General features: G+C 48.1%; 1 protein-coding gene across 1 annotated transcript; it reads right to left on the bottom strand.

The window, feature by feature from the left end:
• Positions 1 to 1,917: 1,917 nt before the first annotated feature.
• On the bottom strand, positions 1,918 to 6,313 carry LOC117639371 (transmembrane protein 18). Its single transcript, XM_034374959.1, has 6 exons — positions 6,196 to 6,313; positions 5,850 to 5,986; positions 5,219 to 5,336; positions 5,068 to 5,122; positions 4,874 to 4,967; positions 1,918 to 4,785 (listed from the first exon to the last, which is right to left on the bottom strand). The coding sequence occupies exons 2-6, from the start codon at positions 5,910 to 5,912 to the stop codon at positions 4,639 to 4,641; spliced, it is 477 nt and encodes a 158-aa protein (XP_034230850.1). The 5' UTR covers positions 5,913 to 5,986; positions 6,196 to 6,313; the 3' UTR covers positions 1,918 to 4,638.
• Between the last annotated feature and the right edge of the window lie 5,893 nt (positions 6,314 to 12,206).

Consider the following 12,206-nt stretch of genomic DNA (forward strand, 5'->3'; position numbering starts at 1 on the left):
CGACGCCGCCGCCGTCGCACACCTCGGCCCAGCCGCCGCTCGCGTCCGCCCAGCTGGACAGCGCGAGGGACCGCTTCGACAAGTTCTGGGGCAAGGAGAAGGAGGGGCAGCCGTAAGGGGGAGCGTCGCCAGCGTCGCCAGAGCCAGGGTCGCCCGGGAGGCCGTCGTTGGGCCACTTCGACTGCCTCTCGTGGCCGACTTGTAAAAATTGTGATTTATCTGTAAAGTAGACGAGTCGTGAGTTGGGCGGGTGAATAGGAGGAGAGTGCCTGTGGGTGACGGTCTGGGGACTTATGCCGTTCCGGAGTGTAAGTTTTCGAACGCAGCTGTCAGGCGGGTTGCTTATCTCCAGCATTGCCTCATGAGTAGGCAATAGTTCCCACGATGCTCCAGAGTCGGAGGGGTTCCCTGCCTCAGCCTGCCTACTGGGCAACTTCTCGTGAGCAAAGCCCATATATATTGCCTGGTAGGCAGGCTGAGGAAGCTCCACCTGCTCCACCACTGAGTTGCCTACCAGCAGCGGTGCAGGCAGCAGGCAACTCCACTGGAAGTGTCGAGGGGAAGTCCAGTCCGCGTTATCAACCAAATGGACCAATGAGCTGTAACACGCACTGCCAAGCTAGCAGGGTCGCGTGGGGTAGGGTCGGTCAGTGGCATGGGGTGGGTGGGTAGAATGAAGTTGTATATTGCTTTTCTTGTTTTCCCTTTTAACGTTTGGTGTTTCTAGGTCAGAGGTCAGGAGCAATGAGTCATAAACATAGCTTCGGTGGTCTTAGGTGCTATTGTCTGCTTTGGAGGCGTTCAAGCAGTGTGATGTCATTTTGTACTGAATTTCCACTTAGATAATTTTACCACGTTTAAATAATTGTTTTGCCATCGTGTAACATGAGCTAACATTTGTTCGAAAGAGTTTGATTGATTTATTCGTGCTTGCACGGTACTTGTTTATCTTTCCTGGCGTTTTTCCGCCTTTTGAACCGACCGTACACGACAAGGCTAGTTTAAAAGTGTTGTGACCACAGAGCTGTACTTGCGCTGTGTGCTGATCGTCAAGTGCTTTGTCAAACTGAAAATTTATGTCATTGTTCATTGGGATGCTATGTAAACTTGTACAAACAAACAAATTCTATTTGAAGCATAGTCTGCTTCAATAAGACAAGGATTAGGAGCACAGTCTTGTTGCATTATTACTCAGTCGAGAACATTTATCGTACAGAGTGCAGTGTCACAATTATATTATTGTGTTATGTAAATACGAGATTACTTTCGTTGTGAAAGGTAACATATTACAAATAAAGTTTATGTTAAGTATTATGATGATTGTAACGCCAATGGTATTGTTCGAAAGATTACTTCACTTTTTAAAAGAAATTGTCGGAAAGTTGGTCAAACTTGCCCCTTTTTTACGTGGTACTTTTTGACTGCCTCACATCAACGATTCGATAGGGTCGTACACTGTGAAATTTATTGACTTGGGGCGAGTGGATAAATGGGGTCATCAAGCGGAGGTCTCTCGTATTTGTGAGGTTCCTCCGAGACCAACACGTTCCACATTTTATCAAGCAAGGTAGAAGTAGTTGTTTCCAGTCCCACGGGTACCTTAGAAAATTTTAACATGTTGTATACTTCACGCCTTGATTTCATGTTTTGTCTATTTTTGCGAATTTTATTTCTTTTACCTGGTAAATAAAGCTTATCGCAAAAAATCTACCAAGGACTTTGTAACCTCCCTTTAATTCCTCTTGTATTGGGTGCGAAAAGACGAGCGAAAGCTAAGGCTTTTTTCAATGCTTTGTGCCAAAATTTCGAACCAAACCCAATTTAAGTATGTTGTGCTGGAGCACTCCACTCCCAGACAATTTCTTAAGGACTACCCTTGTGACATGTCACAGACGTGCATTAATAAAAATTCACACATTTGAAGGGGCTCAGTCTTTATTCAAAACATTAACAATTAGTGCTCTAAGTTGTACTTCAGTGAAGGATGATTGAAATGCTAAATGCCTGGATTTAATTACAATATTCTGATACAAAAGAGCTATGGATAAACAACAAGCATGAAATGACAACATTGCAGAAAGGTAAGACATTAACACATAAGCTGTGAAATCTGATGGAGATTCCAAATTTGTAAAATTTGTTGATTAAAAAGATTTTTAAAACAAACAACATCAAAATGCAAATAAAATGAGGTGAAAACAAGTACATGAAATAGAGTGCACTAGTGGCACTTGACTAGTCTGTGTGGTTTCTTGATGAACAAGCCATATCATTTAGTTCCTTTTCCATGTTCGCGAGAAATATAAGATACATAAACGGTGACACGATAAGCTTCTACAGATGTTGACAATCATGAAATAACCCATTCCAAACTCTCATTTGAAATAAAGTGGCTAAAAGTAGTTCATTTAAACAGACTACAACAAGGGAGGCATAGCTGCAGAACATGATTACATGCAAGAACATGTACTGACCTGCTGCAGTGGACACCACCACCAACCATTTCTACCACTAGAAACACAAGCACAGATAAAGTAAGAGTGATTCATTGAATGCTTGGTGTATCCACGGACATTCAGAAGAAACTGAAACTGCCGCTGGAAAAGAGTGGTCGATTTTCTAATTTTCATGCCTTTTGAGAATTATCTACACTTCTTGGTTGAGTTTTTAAATTGCCAAAATATTCTGAAGCACAACATTTCAATTACAATTAAATAATGAAATATTCAGTCAACTGCTACACACATGCTGTTAACTCATTAACTTCCTTTGCAATACTGAATAAAAATACTTTTCTAATGTATGGAAAATATATTATGTACAATATGTTGATAAAACCAGACCACTTCAACACATCAATGAAAGTTATTCTGTAATGAAGTAACCTTATAAACTCACAAGTACTGTACTAAAGAAAAATGTTTCACCATTTTAATCTGGGAAACATAAGAAATCAAGGTTACTTCACAGTTTAAAAATCAAATGAATGGCAAAGGAGCATTTTAACAAACTTGCACTGACATTAAAATTTCATAATATAAGTTCATACAGAAAACCCTTTCCCTGGTTCCAGGAAATCATGATTCCATTTTAGAAGTAGTGAGGCAGAAACACTACTCAGCAATGAGCAATCATTTGGGTTTTAAGAAAAAAGTTCAAGTTTGAGTTATCACAGAAAGGAAAGATCCTGTAAGATTACATTAAGTCTCGTTCCATAATCACAAAAACCATGTTCCACAATTTCTTTTATCTCCACATTGAAATCAACATGGATGGATGGCCCACAAACACAAGTGAAGGCTTCAATCAGCATATTGACAATATCCAAATACCTTTATAAGTCTGGGGCAAAAAAAATGCTGGTCTACATTGATACGCCCTCCACAGAAGAGGAATGTAAAAATCGATACCTGCGTCACAAGGAAACCAAGAAGTATCTGGGAAAATTCGGGACCAGAGCATCAACAAAGAACAGAAGCTTGGATAAGATAATTCAAACACCACTAAGCAGAATACTCTAAAATAACAGTGCAACATCTATGCATTTAAATGGACACCAGGATGGAGTCAAAGTGGAGTCACACAAATATTACACACACATCATATGATGGAACCTGTAAATTATCTGTTGTTTCTATAAACACCATTAACCAGATCTAAGTTTATAGTAAATACCAAAAAATTAAAAAAAAAAAAAATCCGGGTAAAACGGAAACAAACAAACATTTTACAGTGGGTAGTTACAGTGCTACTTATATTTGTACCCTATATATCCCGCTGGGTCAGATTGAGCAAAAGTAACTTAAACAAAGACACCAGCAACTAACCTTAAGTGCAGATCATTAAGCAACTACCTAAACACATTTTTAGAAAGGCAACTTGCGCCATTCTCCTTTAAGCGGATACAGCATGACTTAAGAACAATTTTTTAAAAGACTGAAACATCTTGTAACTACATATGGTTAGCCTCTGCATGACACGTTTATACATATATTGAAATTGCTTTTTCGATTCATAGCCAACCACCAGCAATAGCAATAACAATAATATTATATAGCACATTAGAAGAAGAAACAAAAGTTGGACTATTCTAGGAAAGTATGATGAAAGAAACCTCTGACAGCTATTCTCTTAAATAGCATTTAAAAGTATACCAGGAAAAGACAGATTAAATTTTAAAGAGCCTAAATTCAACTGTAAAGTAGAGATCAGCAGTCTTGAAATTTTTTTATATGCCACTAACATTCCTTGAACAGATTGCTACCTGGGTAGAATAACATTAATGCTGAATTACAACATCACGAGTTACAAATGAAAACAAAGGAATACAACAGTCTGTAACACTTTCATTGTCATTGTTAAGGTACATAGCTTGGAGGCAAGAGATCTGAGGTATGGGACAGGAGGAATGAAAGAAGCGCCTCTTGGCTTGTTCAAAAACTTGCGTAGAAGTTAATATGCTCAAGGCAGAAAGAATTGCTCATAAACACGTAAATCATAGTTATGAGCTCGACTCTATGAATAATAATATGAAAAACCAAACTGGGTCAGCTCTGGGAGCTTCATCTACTACCACTGATTTAAAGCCATTTGGAATCTGGTTAAAAATTTTAGTCAAAGATGATGAAGGCAGAAATATTAGTCCTGTTTAGAATGTTGCTGTAGTTGAGTTGATCCGTAGGTAGATGGCACCTGTTTCCCTTGAGCACTCAACTGAGCTTGCTGCCTCAGTTGAGCCTTCTTTAATTTTGTCATGAGTTGACTAGATTGATACAGCCATGAGGCCTGAAACAAAAAAGACAAGAAATCAATGACACTTTATTTTTAGATAAATAATGAATGGACAAATCCACAAGGTTTAAACTTTACTCACCACCATGCCCATGCAGTTCAGAAGAATAGGTATTGAGAAAACCATAGAGATGAACATTCCTTTGCTGTCGAAATACTGATGAGTGGCCATCAACCTTTAACAGAGAACAGCGTACAAATTTAAAACATGGTTAATGTAAAACATAAAACCAAGTGAAAGCAGACAAACCAAGAGTATATTCAAACAATACCAACCTCCAGTTGTTGGAAGCCAATTCATTTATATTTTCAGAAAAATACACCAACAGTACTAAACAACAAATTACAATGTTATGAGATTACAGTCTGTTACAGAGCATATTCTTATTAATCAGACATATTTGTTATTAATTCCCACCATACTCACAAAGAATAAAGAAGAGAATAATCTGAAAATTGCTGTGGTTCCGTGTGAGAAGGACTGTCGAAGTAACAATGACATGGAAAGCTATGAGAGCAACCATGCATGGGTCGCGCCATTCGATCTGCAAAGATAAAATAATATGATTACAAAATGGCCACAAATTTGATCAATACTAAATAACATTTAAGTACACAGTCCCCTTCCAATAGAAATCTCTTAAGAATATTTTGGAACAACAAATAAATTTGAACTGAATCTACGATGGGTTTTTAATTGAATTCGCGAATGAAATGTCAACGAGCATATCAATATAAAAAATTACCAGGAATAAGCATTAGGCACAAAGTATCAGATGTTTAGCGTCATTAGCCTTTGCATTGAAATACAAGAAGGTACAAAACAGAAATCCTAGACGAAACATTGCAAATCAATACAATCAAGTTGCTCACTCATGAAATATTCACAGCCTAGCAGCCTACCACAGGGCCTTCATGACCTAACCTTGACATGACAAGCAAGAAGTATCTGTCTTACGTTAGGCCTCTCGCTCTGGGTGAGCGAGAGGCTTCAAAAATAGGCAGAAGGGACATCAGAGCTTACGCTTTCGCTAGCACACACACTGAGAGATACGTACGCTCACTAAAAAGTTCCAGATGCCGCTAAGCTCGTCCAAGACTAGAGGTTGGATGGTCGCCATGTTTACCTCTCAGGGCCAAAGAAAACACGGGCAGGTGGGTGGTGGGTGGCAGACGTTGTTTACGCGATATTCAGCTGTCAACAAAATAATCGAGACGTCATAATGCGCGGGAATGACCAGATTGTGACGAAATCGCTTTCATTGAACTCCGCGACTTTTAGACGTTCGGGAAAATGTGTTTGCTATCGTTCTACGACACCCTGCTTATACATTCGGCAACCCAACGAATCACAAATCTTGAATAAAAGTCAACTGGAGTTTCTTTCTTCTTCCCAAAGCCTACCTTCAACGCGAGGTCACAGTTAAATTTACAGCTTGCACACGCATGAGGATCCGGTTCATGTTCATGGCATGGAAGGGAAGGGACAAGGACCCGCAAGTCATTGACTTCGACCGGCCGGGCCGGCGTCAAATGGGACGCCTACCTCCTCGGCGCAAGGCCCCGGGCGCCGTGCAGTGTCAAATGGGACGCCTACCGCCTCGGCGCAAGGCCCCGGGCGCCGTGCAGTGTCAAATGGGACGCCTACCTCCTCGGCGCAAGGCCTCGCGGTCCTCCCAGTGTCAAATGGGATGCCTACCGTCCCGGCGCCGAAGGCCTCGGAGCCCCGGTCGCGTCAAATGGGATGCCTACCCAGCAGGCGGGGCGCGTGCCTTGCTTTCCGTCGTTTCCAACGTTTTCATAGTCATTTGCGTATTGACTTCCTTAACCGTTTAAGAAAGTGTCATTAGTCTACATAACTGAAACTGAACTGATTGTGACTGACCCCTTTTTTCAGAGAGCTTATAGTTTACAGTAGACAGAGAGATTTCTTTTATTTTGGCGGTTGTGTCCTGTGTCTATATGCCACTGTGACCGTGGTCTCTGCGCCTACATAGCGGGTCGATCCCGTGAGTGTTTTCGTCGTCCTGTCTCGCTCGCACCCGGCGGCCTCCCATACAGAGTGGTGGGAGCGAGGCAGAGCGACGGAGCACTGTTGGGGATCAAACCACAGGACGCGTGGCCCGCTCTCTGACAGCCAAATGCGTTCCACCCACGCCGGCCAGGCCGCGCGGCGCACCGCTTTCATGATACTCCGTACAGCGTTCACAGCAGACTGGGAGTCGTTTTCGTCGCCCTGTCTCTCTCGCACCAATAGGGGACACCCCATTAGTGCGAGGGAGACGGGGCGACGAAAACGACTCTCGGAATCAGTCGGCCGCCCCTCGGGTCAGTCAGTCAGACAGTCAGTCAGACAGTCAGTCCGCGGCGCGGCTCGCGACTCACAGGATGACAGGAGTCAACCGGAGACTGGCAAGTCATGGCGACCGAGGGCAGTGTCTTGTCGGCGGGGGAGTTAAGCCTTTGACCCGGGGCGAGCGGCGGGGTCAGACCACCCCTCTACCCCCACCTCACCGCGCAAGCTCAGGGGAAACCAAAGAGTCGGCTTTTTAAAAACAATCGAATGTAGTAATAAAAGAAAGATTTTTCTTAGGAGGCCGTGTTGCCACATCAGTAAGCGAAACATCTCACGATTGGCCAGCAGTGTCTAAAGGCTTCCCATCATCAGCCTGGCTACTATAGGCGATATCTGAGCTTTGCTCTGGGAAAGTGGCCTAGCAGCAGGAGGGTGAGGTAAGCATTCATTTCGAAACTGGGAGGTGCATGGGAATTTTTGCCTGGTTATGTGGTAGCACTGTTAGGGGAAGTGTGACCGGCGTTTTTGATTGTTTTTTAGCAGTGCAGCCGTTTTGCTTGGCGGCGGGCCTGCTCGACTCGCCCGTCCGAATCCGAATCTCGGCTGCGGTGAGCGGCTTGGCGGCTTGGCGGCGAGGCGCGGCGAGTGTCGAGCGGCGTGGCGGGGAGGAGGCTTGGTCTAGGAACCGCGGCACCGGAACGCCGCGCCGCCATTGGCTGCCGTCGGCCGCCTCGCGCCGCGGTTGCCTCCCATTGGTCGCGGCAGTCTCGCGGTCCGCGGTCCGCGAGGCGCCGCGCGGAGCACCGCGGGGCGGGGCGGGGCGTCGCGGGTAGCGTCCTGCCGCGGGGTACGCGTGACAAGGAGGGGGGCGGAACTGCTATTCGGCCGGGGGCACCGTGGCAGCGAGCAGGTGGCTACCCCCAGGTACCCCCGGCGCGCCGTGCCAGGCCCGGCCCTCAACACGTTCAATGGGGACACAATACCTGTTGCGCCATGTGCTGAGTGAGAGCGCAAACGCGCGCGTCCGGCTTGTTCGAAGCGTGTTCAAAGCTGCTCCCGTTGTGTCACCAATTACGTCACTAACCCAGCACGCATTTTCGCGAGCGCGTCGAACCGATCACCGACGTGAGAGGAACTCGAAAAGGGAAGCGCGTACAGAAGCCGCGCGTTCTGCGGATAGCGTGCGGCGTGCGTTGCGCGCAGGATGTGACTCACAGTGTCTTTGGCATTGTGATTTGTCCATGTTCACCTTTGCGTCTTTGATCCGATCTGCTGCCGGTCGAGGAGGTCACCTCCCTTCGCTTCGCTTCCCTTCGCTTCCCTTTGACCCATACATCATAAGAGGCGCGATGGCCGCTACTTGCAGTGTGCGGTGCGGAGCGGTGCGGGGCCGCATACGGAAAACACTTGCATCCGCCTTTGTCGCTTCGCGGTGGGGAAGGGGGAGGGGGAGGGGGGAGGCGTCCACCGGATACGTGCTACATGTTGTCCGCGCGGTCGGCAGCCACAGTCGTTTGCGTTTCGATAAATCGTCTCCCCGAAGTGCGTCCGCAAACGGCCGGCCAATCGGCCACACGGCGGAGGGGAGGGGGAGTCCGGACCGGCCGCCCCGGACGCAGCCTAAAGGAACACGCGCGCACTTCGGTAGCGAGTCCTCTGCGAGTCCTGCGAGTCTGTGGCCCCAGAGATAAGCGGCTCAGCACGAGAAGCAAAGCAACGCGAAGCAACGCGAAGCAACGCCCGCTGCTTTTCGGGGTTCCAGCGCAGATTCATGGGGAAGGGTACGGCGTGTCAATGCGTCTGTGTGTGTGTGTGTGTGTGTGTGTGTGTGTCGAAAAGGTACTGTAAATGTATCTTCCGCGCACAGCTGACGTATGCGGCCGGCTCCGCTCCGCACTGCACGCACTGGCACGAGCCTCATACTATAACATAGGTGGTAATGAGTGCCATACATTATGCTCTCATGAACAAGACGGGGGTGAAAAATGATCCTCCCTCCCCCTCCCCCCCTCTCTCGGCCGCGTGCCACTCGTGGATCGCCGCGGCTGACGCGCGGGCCAACCGCAGCGGAGAGAAATAAATGAATTCGAGATGTACTCTCCTTTTACACACATACCCGCCGCACGCACACGCGCCCAGTCACGCAGTCGCCAATGTTGGTCACGGCACCATTAGTCATTCATTCATTCATTCATTCATTCATTCATTCATTCATTCATTCATTCATTCATTCATTCATTCATTCATTCATTCATTCATTCATTCATCATTCATTCATTCATTCATTCATTCATTCATTCATTCATTCATCTCATTCATTCATTCATTCATTCATTCATTCAGCGGAGCGAGGGCATCGAGATGATGATCGCTGCAGCTTCCGGCCGCGATTGCGGGACGCGTCCCGAACAATGAGCCCCGAAAGATCCATCCTCATCTCTCATCGACGTTCGACGCTCGTCGGATGTTCCGGTCCCGCTGTGCCGCCCAAACCGCCCGGCGTTGGCATCGGCGGACGGCCCCGACGGGCCCGGACGGCCCCGACGGGGCGGTCGGGCCCCTCCGAAAGCGGACCCGAAGTCGCCCGAAGGCAGCCCGACGGGCCTCGGGGCGCTCGGATGCAGATCTTCATCGTATCATATCTCTCACAGGAAGCAAAATGGCCCGCGGGCAGCACAACCCAACCAGGCCGGTCGGGACCGAGTCGGGACGTCATCCCAGAGGACTAGGGCGTCTTCCAGCGTCTCCCTCTCCTTCTCCTTCGTCCCGGGATTACGAAGGAAAGTAACAGGTGGTGTATGACAGCCTCTCTCTCCCTCTCTCTCTCTGTCTGGCCGCGACCGCGCCGCGCCGCCCGATGGCACTGCCGATTGCTATGGTAATGGCGATAAAAAGGTGATATGCATCGCGATACCGCACGACGTGGTGGAGCGTGGCGGGCCACAGTCTGTCTCCCCTCTCTCTTTCCCTCTCGTGTCACCGTAACAGCCTGCTGTAACAATCCACAACCACTGTAAAATAATAACAATTTACTAACGATTTACAAAGGCTCACGTGGTGGCGCGCCAGCTGCTGTGCTATGACGTGACACTCTCAGGGGAACGTGTGGGGAGTTGCCTGCACCGTAAGGCCTGCCCTGCTCCGGCTCGTCAAGGAGGTTCAATGTAAGGCTCGACTCTCAGTCCACACATGTCAACCAGGGTGTTTCCTGTTTTCTAAAACAAAAAAGAAACTCAATAAAATTTCAAAAAACTTCGGCACTTTACTTATATGTGTTGCAATTTTTTTTTCATAAAATCAGGGGTAGGTAGCTGACCTCAGTCACAACTAATCCAGGGTGACAACGATCTTCGCCAAGGCGGATGGTGCAATGCGTCCTCTTCCTCGCCGGCTTACAATCACGGGTCGCGCTAATCGCCGTGAGCTGCCAATTTGGTAAGCAAAGCGCGCGAGGCACTGTAGGCCAGGCCGAGGGCGCCCGTCTCTCTCTAACAAGCACCTCTGGCGAGCTGCCTGACGTCTCGGTGCGCTATGTCGCGAGAAAGTCATTATGGATTAGATTTGGCCGCAACTTCCCCCTTATGCAAATGCGCGCCCCTTCCCCCCTTTCGCGCCAATTTCTCGACACAAATCCCTCAGTCATTCCGCGCGGCTTCGCGCGTGCGTGCGTGCGTCCGTCCGTCCGCCCGTCTTCCGTTCATTCAGCGAGCGTGACTCGAACGCCGCGGGGCGTGGTGCGGCGTGGCGCGGCGGTGGAGGGGGTGGAGAGTGAAGCAGTGATTGCAGCGAACACAGCCAGCCATCCGCATGGAAGACTATTGACCTTTATGAATGGAACGGACGACATGAATGAATGTCTCGCGTTGCGTACGCACACACACACACACACACACTCACACTCACACACACACACACACACACACACACACACACGGAGAGTGTGTCTCATTTAACTCACCTTGGCCCGCTAACGACGAGGATAAAGACAACAAAGACAAAAGCAGCTGCCTTCGGTGCAACAGTTTTGACACCTCTTCGCTGTGCACGTGCCACCCTACTTCGAGATTTTTGAAAATGCGTCAGAATCAAACGACTACTTTCATTAACTGCACAGAGAAATTTTTTCTTCGAAACTAACAGGCTTTAGTGTGAAAGAATGGAGAAAACTTTAGGGCCGTCCTGGCTAGACATGAATGAATTGTCCAGTAGCGCTCACTACTGCTAGCACCACCACCGCCATCGCCACCACACTGCATTTCCGCACGGACTGCTATCGTGAGCCGCCAATCAACAACAAGAACAGAGCGAGACAACAACATCGTCTGAATCATGGAACAGCAGCTCAGAGTACTTATTGCTTGTGTGTCTGGACCGTCTGGACCGTCCAGAAGGTGGCTGGGACGTCCCGCAGCGCTGCGCTCAGGCCGCGCCTAGAAATGCCGGGTCCTGGGTTCGAATCCCAGAACCCTCGTGAAACCAAACAAATTAAAACTTGTAAATTTTTTATTAGTTTTTTAGTAAGTTTTGTTAAATTTTAAAAGTTGAGTTAAATTTGACTAAATTTAAGTATTTTTAGTTAATTTTCATAATGTCACACACAATTGAGCCCATTGGGTTTGGTTTTACCAGTGTCGTTCCCGAGACGCTGTTGGTACTCGGTACCGTCCCCGCCGACCGCGGCGGACGCAGTGGACGCCGTGGACGCTGCGAGCGATGAAACATTGCGGCCGTGCCGCCTTGCCGGCCCGGGCCACTGCGTCGCTGCGTTCGCGTTGCGTGGAAGACTAAAAACTGATTTATGCATCCGAGGCGGGCTCGAGACACATCGCATGCCGCGACGCCGCGCGCCCCGGCCTGTCCTGGGCAGTCTGGGGACTCCGCCAGGGCTCCGCTCGGGAAATAAAAAGAGATCGGGGGCTTTTTGTCTGGAAACGAGGCCGCATCCCTCAGCGCGACAGGCGGACAATGTGTAACGACACTGTACGCGGGCCCCGCCACAGGCTTGCCACAGGCTTGCCATAGGCGCCCCCCGGAGGGCCTAGGCCGGCCTGGGCCTCCATCAGCGCCACCCACAATGCCACAAAGCGCTCCACCGGTTTCATATTAAATCTATATCTAT

Source organism: Thrips palmi, unplaced genomic scaffold, assembly GCF_012932325.1.
Source record: "Thrips palmi isolate BJ-2018 unplaced genomic scaffold, TpBJ-2018v1 HiC_scaffold_11, whole genome shotgun sequence".
Taxonomy (NCBI): Eukaryota; Metazoa; Arthropoda; class Insecta; order Thysanoptera; family Thripidae; genus Thrips; species Thrips palmi.